Source organism: Procambarus clarkii, chromosome 10, assembly GCF_040958095.1.
Source record: "Procambarus clarkii isolate CNS0578487 chromosome 10, FALCON_Pclarkii_2.0, whole genome shotgun sequence".
In the NCBI taxonomy this organism is placed as follows: domain Eukaryota; kingdom Metazoa; phylum Arthropoda; class Malacostraca; order Decapoda; family Cambaridae; genus Procambarus; species Procambarus clarkii.
This window is the reverse complement of record NC_091159.1, coordinates 25,622,968-25,637,140: the sequence shown is the minus strand read 5'-3', so window position 1 is coordinate 25,637,140 and position 14,173 is coordinate 25,622,968. Positions and strand designations below refer to the sequence as shown.

The 14,173-nt window shown below is 45.8% G+C and overlaps 1 protein-coding gene across 1 annotated transcript in view; it reads right to left on the bottom strand.

The window, feature by feature from the left end:
* The window catches only part of LOC123747631 (uncharacterized), a 107,122-nt gene that overhangs the window by 53,925 nt on the left and 39,024 nt on the right, over positions 1-14,173 (bottom strand). Inside the window, exon 6 of the mRNA XM_069322243.1 lies at positions 7,117-7,215. Within this exon, the coding sequence (XP_069178344.1) occupies positions 7,117-7,215 (99 nt within the window). The remainder of the gene's footprint in view (positions 1-7,116; positions 7,216-14,173) is intronic.

The following is a 14,173-nucleotide window of genomic DNA, read 5'->3' as shown; positions in this document are numbered from 1 at the left end:
CAGAAATCAAATTTAAGGAAGCATGTGGACCATGTGGACTGCCCAAATAGTGACTTGACTCTGTCCAGATTGAAATCAAAATTGTTTTCAATCTTGCTGAGTGAGCACTTGATGGATAGTGTCCAGATAAAGACATGAATATTATCCTGGGCCATCTGGAGAACCAGTAAATGCAGGTGAAGTAGTAGGAGTGATGCCAAGATCAAGGCTGGGGTCTGATGTCAACATGCACCACCTCAAACCTGTCAGCCGACATTAGAAACTAGTGCAGGTGGTGTGGGAGAGGGCTTGGGATGGCAGTCTTGGGTCATTGACAATGGAAGCCAGAACAGACTTAATGACACACATAGGCACTAAATCAAGGGCTACTCAACTTGCTCTGTGGGATACAAGTTACGTCGTATGCAAGATGATTCGCCAGCAGATTTTGAAACCTACTTAATCTAATTTAGCTCAACCTAACCTAACCTAACCAATTTAATCTAACCCAACTGAGCCCCATGCATCCTAACCTAAACTAATACAGCCTAGCATAATAATATATATGGTTTTAACAAACAGAAAACGAGCTTCGTTGAATTGTCTCGTGCCCGAAACGACCATACCCTGCTCTGCGAAGAGGAACTGTGTTGTGTGGATGTCCTGGTTTTGTGATGGCCCTCTAGCAGTGATGATCCAAGATGTAAGGGTGCAGGGTGGGTAGACGCATGTAAAAAATTTGGAGTATTGCTGAATCATGGTGATCGCTGAGTAGTTGACAGGTGAAGATCTATGGAGGATTTACCATAGATTGCGACAGGAGAGAGCATTGGCAATGGTATTGTCTCATTCTCCTTTGAGTGACTAGTGAGATATAGAGCAGGAGCCAGTTACACTACACTGAGTGTAAGAATTACCCTTGGTGATCATAGAATGTCAGTGAGAATGTGGGATTCCATGTCTTTGAAGAAATGGTGGAAGTGCCAGATGGCTGAATTGATGCAGAGGAATTCCATGTCAATCATGCTGTAGTTTTCTTATAAGAGTGACGAATGCACTGAGGAAAAAAATGGGCTGCCAGGTGAGTTTGTCAGTCTGTCATTTGATGTTAGTGAAGGTTGTATCTTCATTTGGGGCTCAGGACAGGGGCAGTCGGGAAGATTTCTTGTGTGCTGGAGATAATATAGGTTTTTACTGTTTTGTAGTTTTTTGTTTTTGTGGTGTAGGATGAAGTAAAGATGAACTAAAAAATTCTTAGATGACTTAGATCTTCTCCAAGAATTGGGTGCCTGCACCCAACACATGGTGCTCTAAGTAGTCGAGTTTGGAAGCACTGGAAATGCATCTTGTAGTAGGGTTCATATGGAGGCTATAGTCTTAAGGTTGCATAAGGAACAGATGGTGGTGTTGCTAATGTTCCTCCAAGAAGTGGTTGACCACCCAGAGATCACCAATGTAAGTATAGCAAAACAGGACTTGCAGACAACCTGGTCTCTGAAGCGATGGAAGCTCTGAGCAACATTTTGCAGCCTAAAGGGAGTGGATAAAAAACCTAACCAACCAAAGGGTGTAATGGTCCCAATCTTGGGAATGTCAACTGATTTCACCAAGATTTAGTGGGGATACACAAACAAAATCAATCTTAGAGAAGATTTTGTTGCTGTGTAGCTCACAGGTGAAGTCTTGGATGCGTGAAATGTAGTAGCTTGGTGCTGCTATTGAATGCTCGACAGATGCGAAAAAGAAGCCATTCTCTTGGGCCAAATTTGGGGGCCATGAGGATTGTATAATGGCAAAGTTGAGTATTTGTCAATATCAGAGGGTTAGATGATCCTCACAAATGGCAACTTATTAAATTTTACTAGGCAACCTTCAGTTTCGTTAGGAATAGGTGGCAATGGATGCCAAAGGAAGCCATTCATGTGACGAGATGCTGGTAGTACTGCACAGTGATGGAACAGCAGGTGTTGTGTCCGGCAGGTCACTACAAATCTTTAACAATAGAAGCAATTATGTAAGTTCCATTGCTTTTTTTTTAAATTTTCAGCAGGCAAACAATGTTGGAGTAGTGTTGATCCAGTGCTAATTAATCTTTACTTTAACACTGTTTGCCTGCTGGGATTCCATATATGACCATAATTTATAACTTTAATCCTGGAAGAAAGTTCTGCTTGGCAATTTAAAACTTAAAACTCATATTTGGCATAAAGTTAAATCTGAATACGCTTTAGCAACTAAAACATTATTAATATTAAATGTAAATATTGAACAGGAAATACAACATGAAGCATTATGTCACTCCAACATCAGCAATGTTGGTTCAACTCTGACTTTACATGGGGTGGTTCCTGTAAATTCAATTGTTGTCATTGTAATTAAGATTATTTTTGTTCTTATCATTAGGTGATTTTCTAAGTCATCCAAATTCTAGCAATTATGACATTATATAGTCTCCACCATCATAAATACTCTACTGTATAGCATAATAAAGATATAGTCTCCACCACTATAAGTACTCTACTGTATAACATAATAAACTGAAATTATTAATTTACAAATAATATTAATTGAGTTTACCTATATACAAGTTTCAAGAGTTTTTAAATTGTGCAAGCCCATCAAGGGGTGAGGCCTGCCTGTTGATAACTTGATTAGTGAGGTTATTGCTTGCAGTAGCCCACAGGCTCACATATCCATTGCAACATGGCAAATATGACACTTCCTGTAGGAATTAGTTCAATTTCATTTTGAAAATTTCCACCTCTGTTCCAGCAATATTTCTTGTACAATATTTAGTGGATGGAGGTCAAAATATTTGTGGGCCTCTTATGTTCATACAGTGTTCTCTGACTGTGCCTATGGCACATTCAGAGAACACTGACACTGAGCCCCTCTGACAGTCAGGGGGGCTATTCTTCACTGGGTCTACTGTATTCTGCTTTTCCTACCAATATGTGTTACTCCGGTACATTATTTGTAAGTGCATATTTGGAACCTAATCCTCAAGTTTGTTCCATGTTCAATATACACTACATTATGTAGTATCTTGCTTGTCTTCCTTCCAGAGAATATATTCTCAAAGCTTTGAGATGGTCCCAATAATTTATTTGTTTTACTGTGTATATGAATACACTGTATATGTTCACTACACTCCTCCTGTTTCAGATCTCTATCTTGATTTGGAACTACAAGAGTACCAAGCAGCATTCAAGGTTAGAAAACACAAGTGACTTTAAAACGTTGGAGCATTGTTGTGGTATTCCTGGATTTGAAGGTTCTCATAATCTACCCAATAATTTTTCTGGGCAATTCAACATTTGCTTTATGCTCACTAAATGTTAGGTCATCGTACATCACTATTCATAGAACCTTAATGTTGTTTTCCTTCCATATGGAGACCTGACTGCATCTTGTATCATGTATCCTCCTGTCTGATATGAGGATGAGGAAATGTTGTGGTGAAGACAGTGCCTTGGGGTACAGAACTTTTCACTGTGCTCATAATAGATTCTGTGACTGTTCTAAGAGTCAAACAAAGAGCATTGTTCCTCTTTGTGACCTGTTTGTCAGAAAATGTAATATTCACTGCCTCATTTTGCCTGATATTTCTTTGAACCTCATTTTATGAGCTATCATTCCACAGTCAAATGCCTTTGCAAAATCCATGTATACAGACAATGGACTTCATCAAATGTTCCCTTCAAATACACAAGGAAATCAAAATAATATTATATATCTATGAGAAAATCTTTGGAGCAGGATGTGGATCGAACCTGCGTCCTGGATAACCTCAGATGCATGCCTTAATCCATAGCCCATGATATGCTAAAGATTATACAACCTGGGATCTGCCCAGATCCCAAGGATCCTGAATATATAAAACATGGATTGGTTATCATCTCAGTGTCTCCAGACTCCTTGTGGATCCAGCAGATCTCAGGTTGTATTATCTTTAGCATATGGGTTAAGGCACACATGTGGGGTTATCCAGGATGCAGGCTCGATTCCCCATCCTGCTCCAAAGATTTTCTATGTGTATGCATCATCATCTACATTTGGTTTTCTTCTAATGCCCCCATGAATCTGTCACAGTGTTGGCATAATTACAAAAGATAGAAGTGTCCTACACTAAATCCATGTTGACCCAGGTTATGTAGTTCATTGTTCTTCATAAAACTATAGATTTGACTCGTAATCACCCTCTCAAACTTTTTAATAATATTCTTTCAGAATGTCAATAATTTCTTCTCTTATAAGTAGAGGTCCAATACTGGTGGAGGCTTTTGTTTTCATTTTGCTTATGTGGAAAAGTGTTTTGGATTTTCCTCTCTCTTTTATGGCTTTCTGTTCCATTTACATTTCTTCAGTCTATCATGAGTACTTTAGCTTCTGCTCTATTTCCTCACTCTCACTCTTTTTATTACTATTTCCTCTCTTTGTCGAGATATTTGTGCCAGCTTAAAAACTTCAGATACACTTTTTCTTCTTCTGCAGCATTTTATATGTTCTCTTAAGTTGGTCCTCTATTTCATCTTTGATAAAGGAACATTACTGTACAAGCAAATGTATGATTTGGTGATTAACCGTTCTACTCCTTGGATGGGAGTTCTGGTACCTAAGATGGATTCTCATGGAAGAATTACTAGCTCTTTGTGTACATTTACCCAGCACATAGTACAGGTATCTGTGATAGTAATATTTATGACTGTTTTTATTGTTCTTGAAGATCAAGTACATTTATGTCTGTGTGTAAAGTAGATTACTTGCATGCTTTTGAGAGGGTAGCCTCCCTACCCTCCACCACCCTCAGAGAGGAGCCAGACTTACCCGACTGAGGTGGTGTGTTGGTTGTACTCTTGAGGTACCCACCTCCATAGTGAGGCATTTCTCTCAGTTTTTCTCCCACTGACAATGAGATCTGTGTACCCTTAAATAAGTGATTGTTTTCCTTGTATATGGACATGAAATCCCTTTCATGTGTTTAAAATACAGTAACTGTAATGCATGCACCTCATAAGTTAAGTTGAATCCCTAGAGACTAAATTAGTTTAATTGTGTGTGGAGTCCACCAAAACTCAGTCTTGTATTGGCAAAAGTGTCATCATTATGTGCTAATGTAAAATAATTTATTCAAAAAAATAATAAGATAAATACTGTACAGTAAAAGGAATTTGGTGCATCCCTCCTCTCTTACACCTCAATGAGCCACAGGTACGGGCTCACTCTAGGAAGACCACCTCTGAGCAGCTGGGGCAGAACCTCTCTTCAAAGGAATCCTGACTGAGGGGATGGAAACCAGTAGCTGCAGCCAAGAGCACTGAAGAAACAGCTTCCTCTGACAAAGAAGTGGCAGACAGGGAGGTTGATGAAAGGGTAAGAGATTGAACTGTAAGCATCTAAAACCTGGCCAAGAATGGCCCACCAATACATGAGACGGGCAAGGAAAAGTCTGCCACCACCTCCGAAGGAAGGAAAAGAGCAACTTGGGCAGAACCACCAAAGATGGGACTGCAAGTAACAAAGCAGCAACACCAGGCACTGAAGCCAAAACACTAATTATGCCTCGAAGCTGGTCATAGCTCAGATGAACAAAACAGCCACCAAGTGAACACAAGTCCTGTAATTCTCTGCAGTCTGGGCTTGAGGGAGAAAAGCCATGGAGTTGCCAGAACAAATAACCCACTCTCTCTCTCTCTCTCTTTGGCACAAAAGGCCAAAACTGAACCTAACTCAAATGATGCCAGATCCATCAAGGACACGAGATAATGACACAGCAGAAGGAAACAAAATAGGTCTGCCCAAGGTAAAGAAGATACAAAGGGGGAGGGGGGAATGGAAACCTTCAGAAGTATGACGCATATGAAGACTTCCCGCAGGACACGGAAGCAAGCCTGGAGAGGAGCAGTAGAGGAATCTAACTCAAACATGGATGGAGGATAGGTATAATCCTCTGCCTGGAGTGAAACACCCTCCAAAGATGAAACTAAACACCAGGCAAGGTTGAAGGGCAACCATAGACCATGCTGGAGCTCCCCCACTCAGCTCCAGACGTCATGCATGAAAACCCCAGAGAAGTACTGTATTCCATGCTTCAACAGAGACATCACCCTAATCTAAAGAATCAGAGCTAAGAAGACCCCCTGAGAATTAGAAGACTCCAAATCCTTGGCGGGAAGGGAAACTCAACTGTCTAAGTCGTCAATGTGGATGGGGGCAAACCCCAGAGGCAGTTGAGCTACATTAATAATTGACCAAACATTTGTGTGTATTTTTTTTAAATAATGCAATTTGCAGAAGAATGGGCAACTCATATATGCCAAATAATTAAGACAGTGCTGGTAATAATGATGATGATGCCAGCAACTTTGTGAATACAATTCAGTTCTATAAATTAAGTCAAACAAGACCATTGAGCATCCATGGTACTGAGTCATGTTAGCCTGATCCAAATGAAGACATAATTTGAACAACAATAGAATGCAAATTTAACAGTTTGAGGCACTGTTAATGATTATAATGGTTAAATAGTAATAAAAATTAAAAACATCATGCACTTCAGCCAAAAAAAAATTAAAAACAAGAACAAATTAATGGCCTGGACTTAAGCCGTCAACAATAGATCATGCATACTGAATCACAAAAAGCTAAGAGTAGCTTTAAACTTTACTAATAAAACCCATACTGTATATTTTATCTTCTACAAAAGTATGAATTCTATCATAACTAGTAAAACCTTACAATTGTGCTCATGCAATTAGAAAACTCTCTAAGTTTCTACATACAAAAATACCTCTGAAGAAAATTGCTTCCCTCAAGTCTTCTGTCTTAAGAATTGTGAGTTCAGGAAACAAACAATAACACAAAACAGCTGTTATTTATTTAATTATAAACAGTAGAGCACTGAGTATTTACTGGCATAACACCAAGTTATTCCAAAAAACATTTAGCCAACCCTTACCCCCACTGATCAGCCACAACTTGGAAGACAGCTCAAGGTATAAAGCTTTATACTCAAAGAATCAACAAAACTTCTCATGCAAAACAGAGCTAGTGGAAACACCAGTTACCAAAACATCAACGAGCACACATTTGGCTCTGATAAAACATGTTTCACTCAAAATCTCTAAGGTGACGTACATGCATAGTAGTAGTACTGAGAAACAGCAGTGGCCGAGGAGCAGACTGATAGCGAATCACAGTCCAGAGATCCTCGCCCAACAGTAATGGTAAGGGAGCCTAGGCGGAGAGGTAGATAACAATTAAAAGGGGAGGAACAATAGGCCACAACAAAATCACATTAAATAGGATTCAGGGGGGTAAGCCATAGGCAATGAACACTGTACTTCCATTTTACTATTCTGGAAACTATGCACATTACTGTACTCAAATGCAGAGCTATCAAACTTTTGATCAGCTGCCCTTCAACATTCCTTGGGACTCAAGCCAAATCCATATTTTCTGGGGGGGGGGGCCCTTCGGCTTCCCGGAGCTATCCAGGCTGATATGCTAATGTCAGACTTTGGCATCAGTCATGTGTATGAAGTTCTGTGGGCCTACCGGGGACCACAAGCCAGAACCTGACCCCCTCAGAGAGGCATGGGGAGCAATGGCCTATAGAAACCCCTGTGTGATTGGAAGCATTCTATGTCTGCCATCAACCACGTCAGGCACCTAGAAAGCATCCCATAAGAAACCCCCTATTCTGGTGAAAATTGCTACAAAAAGCTGAACAAGTGGATAGAACTCCCCAAAAAGAAACGAGCAAACGAGCATGACGTCACACACATCGCCGCACCACTGTCTGTGCAGCTCCCCCTCACCCCGAGAGGGGAAGGGGGAGCCCCAGACCCCCGCGTCGGCCATCCACCTTTCAGTTCTGAGGCTGATGCTTGAGGCTGAGGTCATGTGCTCTGGGTCCAGTGCTTTTCAGCACTGTGCTTTGCATGTGGTTGGTTGCTCACCCGGATGCCCCGAGGCTGCCCCATTTGCTTATAGGGACCCAGACTTGGGGGTGATGGTTGCTTCGGCATTGGTTTAGTCAGCACCCCCTCGTCCTTCCCCTACTGTGGTTCGTTCTTGTCTCCCCCCCCCCCTGCTTCCGGCCACGAAATGTCTGAGGGTTTTGGAATCGGGGTGAGATTTACATGGACTTGAGACTCGGGCAGTCTCGGGGGATGCCCCTTCCGGTGTGGCGACGGAGGCATTCGAGTCCGATCTCCATGCTGAAGCCTCCGGATCTGACCAGTGGGGCCCCCCTTCCGTCCGGCTTACATGGCTGCGCCGGCCTTTTCTTTAGAGGCCGGTGCTTTGGGGGATGTCTCGGCCACGAGTCCTGTGGTGGAGGATCCTGGGGTGGGGGAGGGGCAAACTTGGGCCCCATTAGACCCCGCCTGGGTTTTTCTGCCCTCTGAGCGGAGCTTACTGTTACATGGAGTGGGTTCGTCCCCCCCCCCTTTGCGTACGAATTGGATTTGGTGCCTGCCCCTCTCCGGGTTCGGTTCTGTGCCACCCCCCCGGGTGCGTCGGTTCCATCTTTCCAGAGGTTTTCGGCTTCCTGCATCCAACCATCTGCGGTGCGGGCAACCCTTGTGGCTTATCTTCTGTGTGACCCAGATTATGCCTCTGTTATGGATCTGTTTTCCTTTAGGTTTGGGACGTCATTCCCTTTCTGGGTCCGTTACACTGTTTCGGAGTCGTCCTGGCTGGCGGACTGTCCTGTGTTTGCTTTGGAGGCTTGGCATTCCTTCTGTCGTTCCCGCACGCTTGAGTGGTGCGAGGCTTCGACGGTGGTTCAGGTTTTCCTGGGGGGAAACCTTGAGCACCTCAATGAGTGCTTGTTTGCTCCTGCCCTTCCCCAGGATGTTGGCATCGTGCTGCTCCATGTGCAGATTCCCTCCCTTTCGGCTGCACAGGTTGCTGAGGACTTGCGCGCCCGTGATCTCTTGGTTTCGGCCTTGCGTTATTTTTCTCCTTCCTGGAGATGTCTTCGGACTTGAGGAGGATGTGGGGACACTTGGGGCCCATTCCTGGGTCTGGTGCCTTGGGCTCGGCGGCTAGCTCATCGACTGTCTTGTTGGTGCTCTTTGCGCTGATCCTACGGGATGCGGTTTTGCTGTTTTATGTTTTCCAGCTCATGTGTCGGCAGGCGGTGTTTGCCTCCTCTCTGGAATCAGCCTGGGCCCTGGCTCTCCTTTTTGTCCTCTGCTTTTTGTGGATTCTGCCATAGCGCAGTATTTGCAGGCTGCTTCGGCTAGTTGTCATCCTATGTCTGACTTGTTGGTTCTCCAGGGGTCCCAGGAGGCCTTTCTGGAGGGGTCGTGCCAGGGCTCGGGGTTCCTCTCGTCGAGGTAGACCACTGGTGCCAGTTTCGGGTCCGTCCCCGCCTTCGAACCCACCTTCGTCTGGTCGGCGCGGTGTTTGTTCTGTGTGAGGTTCAGGGTCATGTAAGGGGCACCGACTCTTTCGCGGTTCACCCTATTGACAGGGCGATGGGGGGGAGGCTTGCGCTGTTCGCTCACACCTGGTTCCACGATTTGTGGGCGTTTCGGGTCGTTTCCTACAGCCTGCGGTGACGTTGGGTGGCCCTTCCTCCTTCGGGGGATTTGGGGCTGGCGGGGCAGGCCTTTTCCTCTGCACTCTGTTGATTCGTCTTGGAGTGGATGCGCTTGGGCATGCTTGAAACAACGACGTACCTCAGATGGGTTTCCCGTCTGTTCCCAGTACTGAAACGGGACTGTGCGGACCTGAGGTTCATTCTGGACTTGTCCCGTCTGAACCCCTGGGTTCATTGCCCCTCCTTTCAGATAACTACGCTGTCCCAGGTTCGGCTCCTGTTGGCGCCAGGCTCTTGGATGGTGTTCCTGATCCTCCGGGACGCTTATTGGCATGTCCCAATTCATCCGGGGTTTGGGGACTTGCTCAGTTTTATTGTGGGGCGTCATGGTTACCACTTTCATTGTCTCCTGTTCTGGTTGAACCTGGCACCTCGCATGTTCACACGCCTTACCCGGGTCGTTGTGGCTCGTCTGCGTCTTTTAGGTGTTCGGGTGTTGGCCTACCTCGACGACTGGCTGGTTTGGGCTCCCAGCCGGTCCTCTTGTCTGCTAGCCAGGGATTTGGTTCTTTCCCAACTTGCCGGGTTCAGGTTCTTGGTGAACTGGAGGAAGTCCCATCTGGTTCCCTCCCAGGTTCGGGCCTGGCTGGGGTCTTATGTGGGACTCTCGGACCACTTCCTTGTTTCTTCCTCCGGAGTCTCTCCTATGGCTGCGGTCCCCCCTATTTCTGGGGGGTTCCCGGGTCACCCGGCAGTTGCTTGAGGGTCTGTGCAGGAGCCTGAACTTTGCGATGATGGTCTTCCCGCCGGGTAAGGTTTGATTTCGTCGGCTGTTCTGGTTTCTTCGGGGAAGTCCCTTTTGCGTCTCTCACGATCGCCGGGTTCAGCCCCTGGGGGCCTTGCATCGGCTGCTGCGTCGCCAGCTTCCTCTTCGGGTTTTTTGGGGTTCAGTGCCTTGGTGCCTGCCCGAGCCCTCATTCGATGTGTTCACGGATGCGTCGTCTCTCGGCTGGGTCTATGTGACCAGTGCTTATCAGGCCACCCAGGGACGGTGGGATCCGTCCTTCCGTCGGGTCCACAGCCCGGTGCGGGAGTTCGCGGCAGTGTGGTTTGCTCTTTGAGGGTTCGGGTCGCCCACGGATCGATGATCCGGCTCCATTCTGACTGCTTCCCAGTGGTTCATTGCCTGAACTGAGGGGTTCGATGCGGTTCTTGGCTCTCTGGTGCTGATCGCTTCAGGTGACGCGTCTGCCGAGTTCTCGGGATTTGGCTCTCTTGGCAGTTCACGTTTGGGGAGTGTCCAATGTTTTGGCGGATGGCCTGTCTCGTTTCGTTCCCTGTCCACGGAATGGACGGTCGACGCCGACTCCTTCCATTGGGTCGGGTCGGGGAGCTTCCTGCTCTCCTCCGACACAGGGGTTTCTGCTCTTTCGGTCGTGGCGATCGGTTTGTTCGTCTGCAGCCATCTCCTTATTTTCTGGCGAAGAATGAGATGACTGCTTTCCGGAGGGGCCCTTGGGTTGTTGATGCTTGGTTGGTCAGGCCAGGGGTGCATCATCCTTTGTGTCCGGTTGCGGCCCTCCGCCGTTATTTGCGCACCACGGCTTCTGTATCTGGGGACGTGCTTTAGGTTGATCCGGTTTCCCTCCTTCCCTGTTCGCGGGTGCGCATCTCCCAGGTCGTTCGCAAGGTTATTAAGGCTAGCCAGCCTGTGGTCTATCTCTGTGCCCATGACGTTCGTAAGTTCACTGCTCTTGCTGCCATCTTTGGCAACATGTCCTGGGCTGACATTCAGGCGCAGGGTTTTTGGTGGTCAAACAGGGTTTTGGCTGTGTGCCACCTCATGAACGTTCCTGGGCCTAGTTGGGCCTGTGTCGCTTTGGGTCGGCGGTTGTAGCCAGTTGTCTCGACTTTGGGTTGAGGTGTGACCAGCGACCACCTCCCGGGTAAGTCCCTCTAGTTTTCCTCTGTGGGTAGTTAGCTCCGGGGAGCCGAAGGGGCTTCCCCCAGAAAACCAGCGTTGAATGTAATGAAACGCCATTTTCTGGGTAAGACCCGGAGGCTCCCCAGCATCTCTCCCTCCCCCCGATCAGTGTTTTTTTGCGTGTTTTTATATCCAGCCTCAGAACTGAACAGTGAATGGCCGGCTCCCAGGGAGGAGGAAGCTGCGCAGACAGCGGTGCAGCAACGTGTGACGTCATGCTCATTTGCTCGTTTCTTTTTGAGGAGTTCTATTCACTTGTTCGGCTTTTTGTAGCAATTTTCACCAGAATAGGGGTTTGTTTTGGGAAGCTTACATTTCTGGGTGCCTGACCCGGTCGATGGCAAACATAGAATGTTTCCAACCACACAGGGGGTTTCTATAGGCCATTGCTTCCCATGCCTCTCTGAGGGGGGCCAGGTTCTGGCTCGTGGTCCCCGGTAGGCCCAGAGAACTCCATACATATGACTGATGCCAAAGTCTGACATTAGCATATCAACCTGGATAGCTCCGGGGAGCCTCCGGGTCTTACTCAGAAAATGGCTTTTCATTACATTCGACGCTGGGTTTTTTTACTAGATGAAAATACAGTACAATACAGTCACATGGGAATTGACAGGACTTCCCATGTATTCATCTGTGTTCAAACCTTACAGTATTCCTTAATATAAAATTTGAATGGACAAAAAGTGATGAATGCATGAATTAGTAGCAGCCAACAAAATTTAGTTGTAAACATCAATCCTTAAAGAATGCCTTTTCATCATATTTTAGGAACAGAGCACCTGGAGTATACCTGAAGAGGGTTCCTGGAGTTGTTCTACTCCCCAACCCTGGCCTGGGGTCAGTCTCGACTTGTGATAACTTGGACTAACAGACTGTTGCTTGGAGCAGTTGGCAAATCCACATATCCAATACAACCAGGTTGGTCTGGCAATTCTTCCAGGAACATATCCAATTGCTTTCTGGAGAGAGCTCTTTGTGATTCCCTGGTTTCTCTTCCTGATGTTGCTTCACACTTAAAGGTCGTATCAGCCACAGCTGGTTCTGTAGGCCTTCAAGGGACCAGAGATAGAACCTGGGCCCCCACTCATAGAGGTGCAGAGAGCTTGAAACAATCTGCCACCTCACCAGAGGAAGCCTCCAGAAAGTCAGCACAGCTTTACAGATACCTGGAGGGTTCACAAAGAACAAAACCTCAATAAACCTACCAAGTTATTACAGTACTGCACAAGAGTCACACAAAACAAAGGATTCACTCAAGCGAGCTTGAAACTCGCTATTACCGATTCCCACCACCAGGCGGCCTGGCCCCAGCTCCCAGCTGGCTCCCCATGTCAGTTCTGTTCCTGATGGTGTTCCCCACACCAACTTGTAGTGGTTCCTGTCATGCCAGCTTGTGGGCAAGCTCCAATTCTTCTAGCTAAGTGCCTTCCGCCTCCCTCCTTTCCTTTCTGGTAAGTCCCCTTCTTGTTCTCTGTGGTTAGTTTATCTTCAGGGAGCCAAGAGAGGCTCTCTCCAGAAACCAAGCATTGAATGTAATGAAATGCCAATTACTGGAGGAGCTCCAGTGGCTCTCAGCCTCCCCTCCCACCCTCCAGGTTCATCGGTTCATCATGTGCTTGTTCATCAGGTCCAGAATTGACATGAACTAGGTCCAGGCTGCCTGGTCAGTACTAATGAGTTTTGAGCTCATCTCAGTGAATTCCTTGTTCTGTGTAACTCAATTGTAATAGTTTTTTGAGACTTTCTGAGGACCCTGCAGTTTTCTATAAAGCTGTGCTGACTTCAGGAGGCTTTCTCTGGTGAGGTAGCGGACTGTCACCTGCTCTCTGTGCCTCGGTGAGGGGGGGGGGCAAGGTTCTGGCTCTGGTCTCCTGAAGGCCTATAGAACTAGCCACAGCTGATATGACCTTTTAGTGTGAAGCAATTTCAGGAATATAGCTTCAGGGAGTCATTGAGGCTCCTCCAGAAATTGACGTTTCACTATATTTAACACTGGGTTTTTTAAAAAGTCCACCTTTGTTCCGGCATTATTCCTGTTGCTCTCAATTTGTGGACTATCAGTCCATGGTCACTTATCAAATGCCTTTGAAAAGTCTTTGTATTTTGCAGTTTTTTACATCTGCATTTTTTCAAATACTACCATGATTATATTAAAGAGAGTGAGTCACTGCGAAACACACAATATACCAATTTTATGATAAAATTTATATAATTGAAAATCATTCTTAAATTGCTGATTTTACTTTTGTGATAGAAACTTAAAAATAGGCTTAACCACTCTTGATATATTAATCATTAGTGAGATCCAGTTTAACTACTTGCGATCCCAGCTTTATCACACGTGGCCAGAGAACTGGACAGTCTTGCTCGGATTGTGAAAACAGCAAAACATGCTGGACAATTACTTTACTTTGTAAATGGAGTTTAAATAAACTTGTGCTAATAAAGGACTATGTATTCAAAACTGTCTACCAAGTGTTTACCTATAGAGCACATTAGATTAGTTTCCACTTGGAAGGAGTGCGCAATGAGGTTATGGTATGTCCAAGTATTGCTGTGGTGGCTAAGGGATTTTTGGGCTTGAGAGGTTATTTCCGAGGGCCTGGCTGGGACAAAGGACCTATCTTCAGTGTTTGCAGGCAAGAGATCTAGCA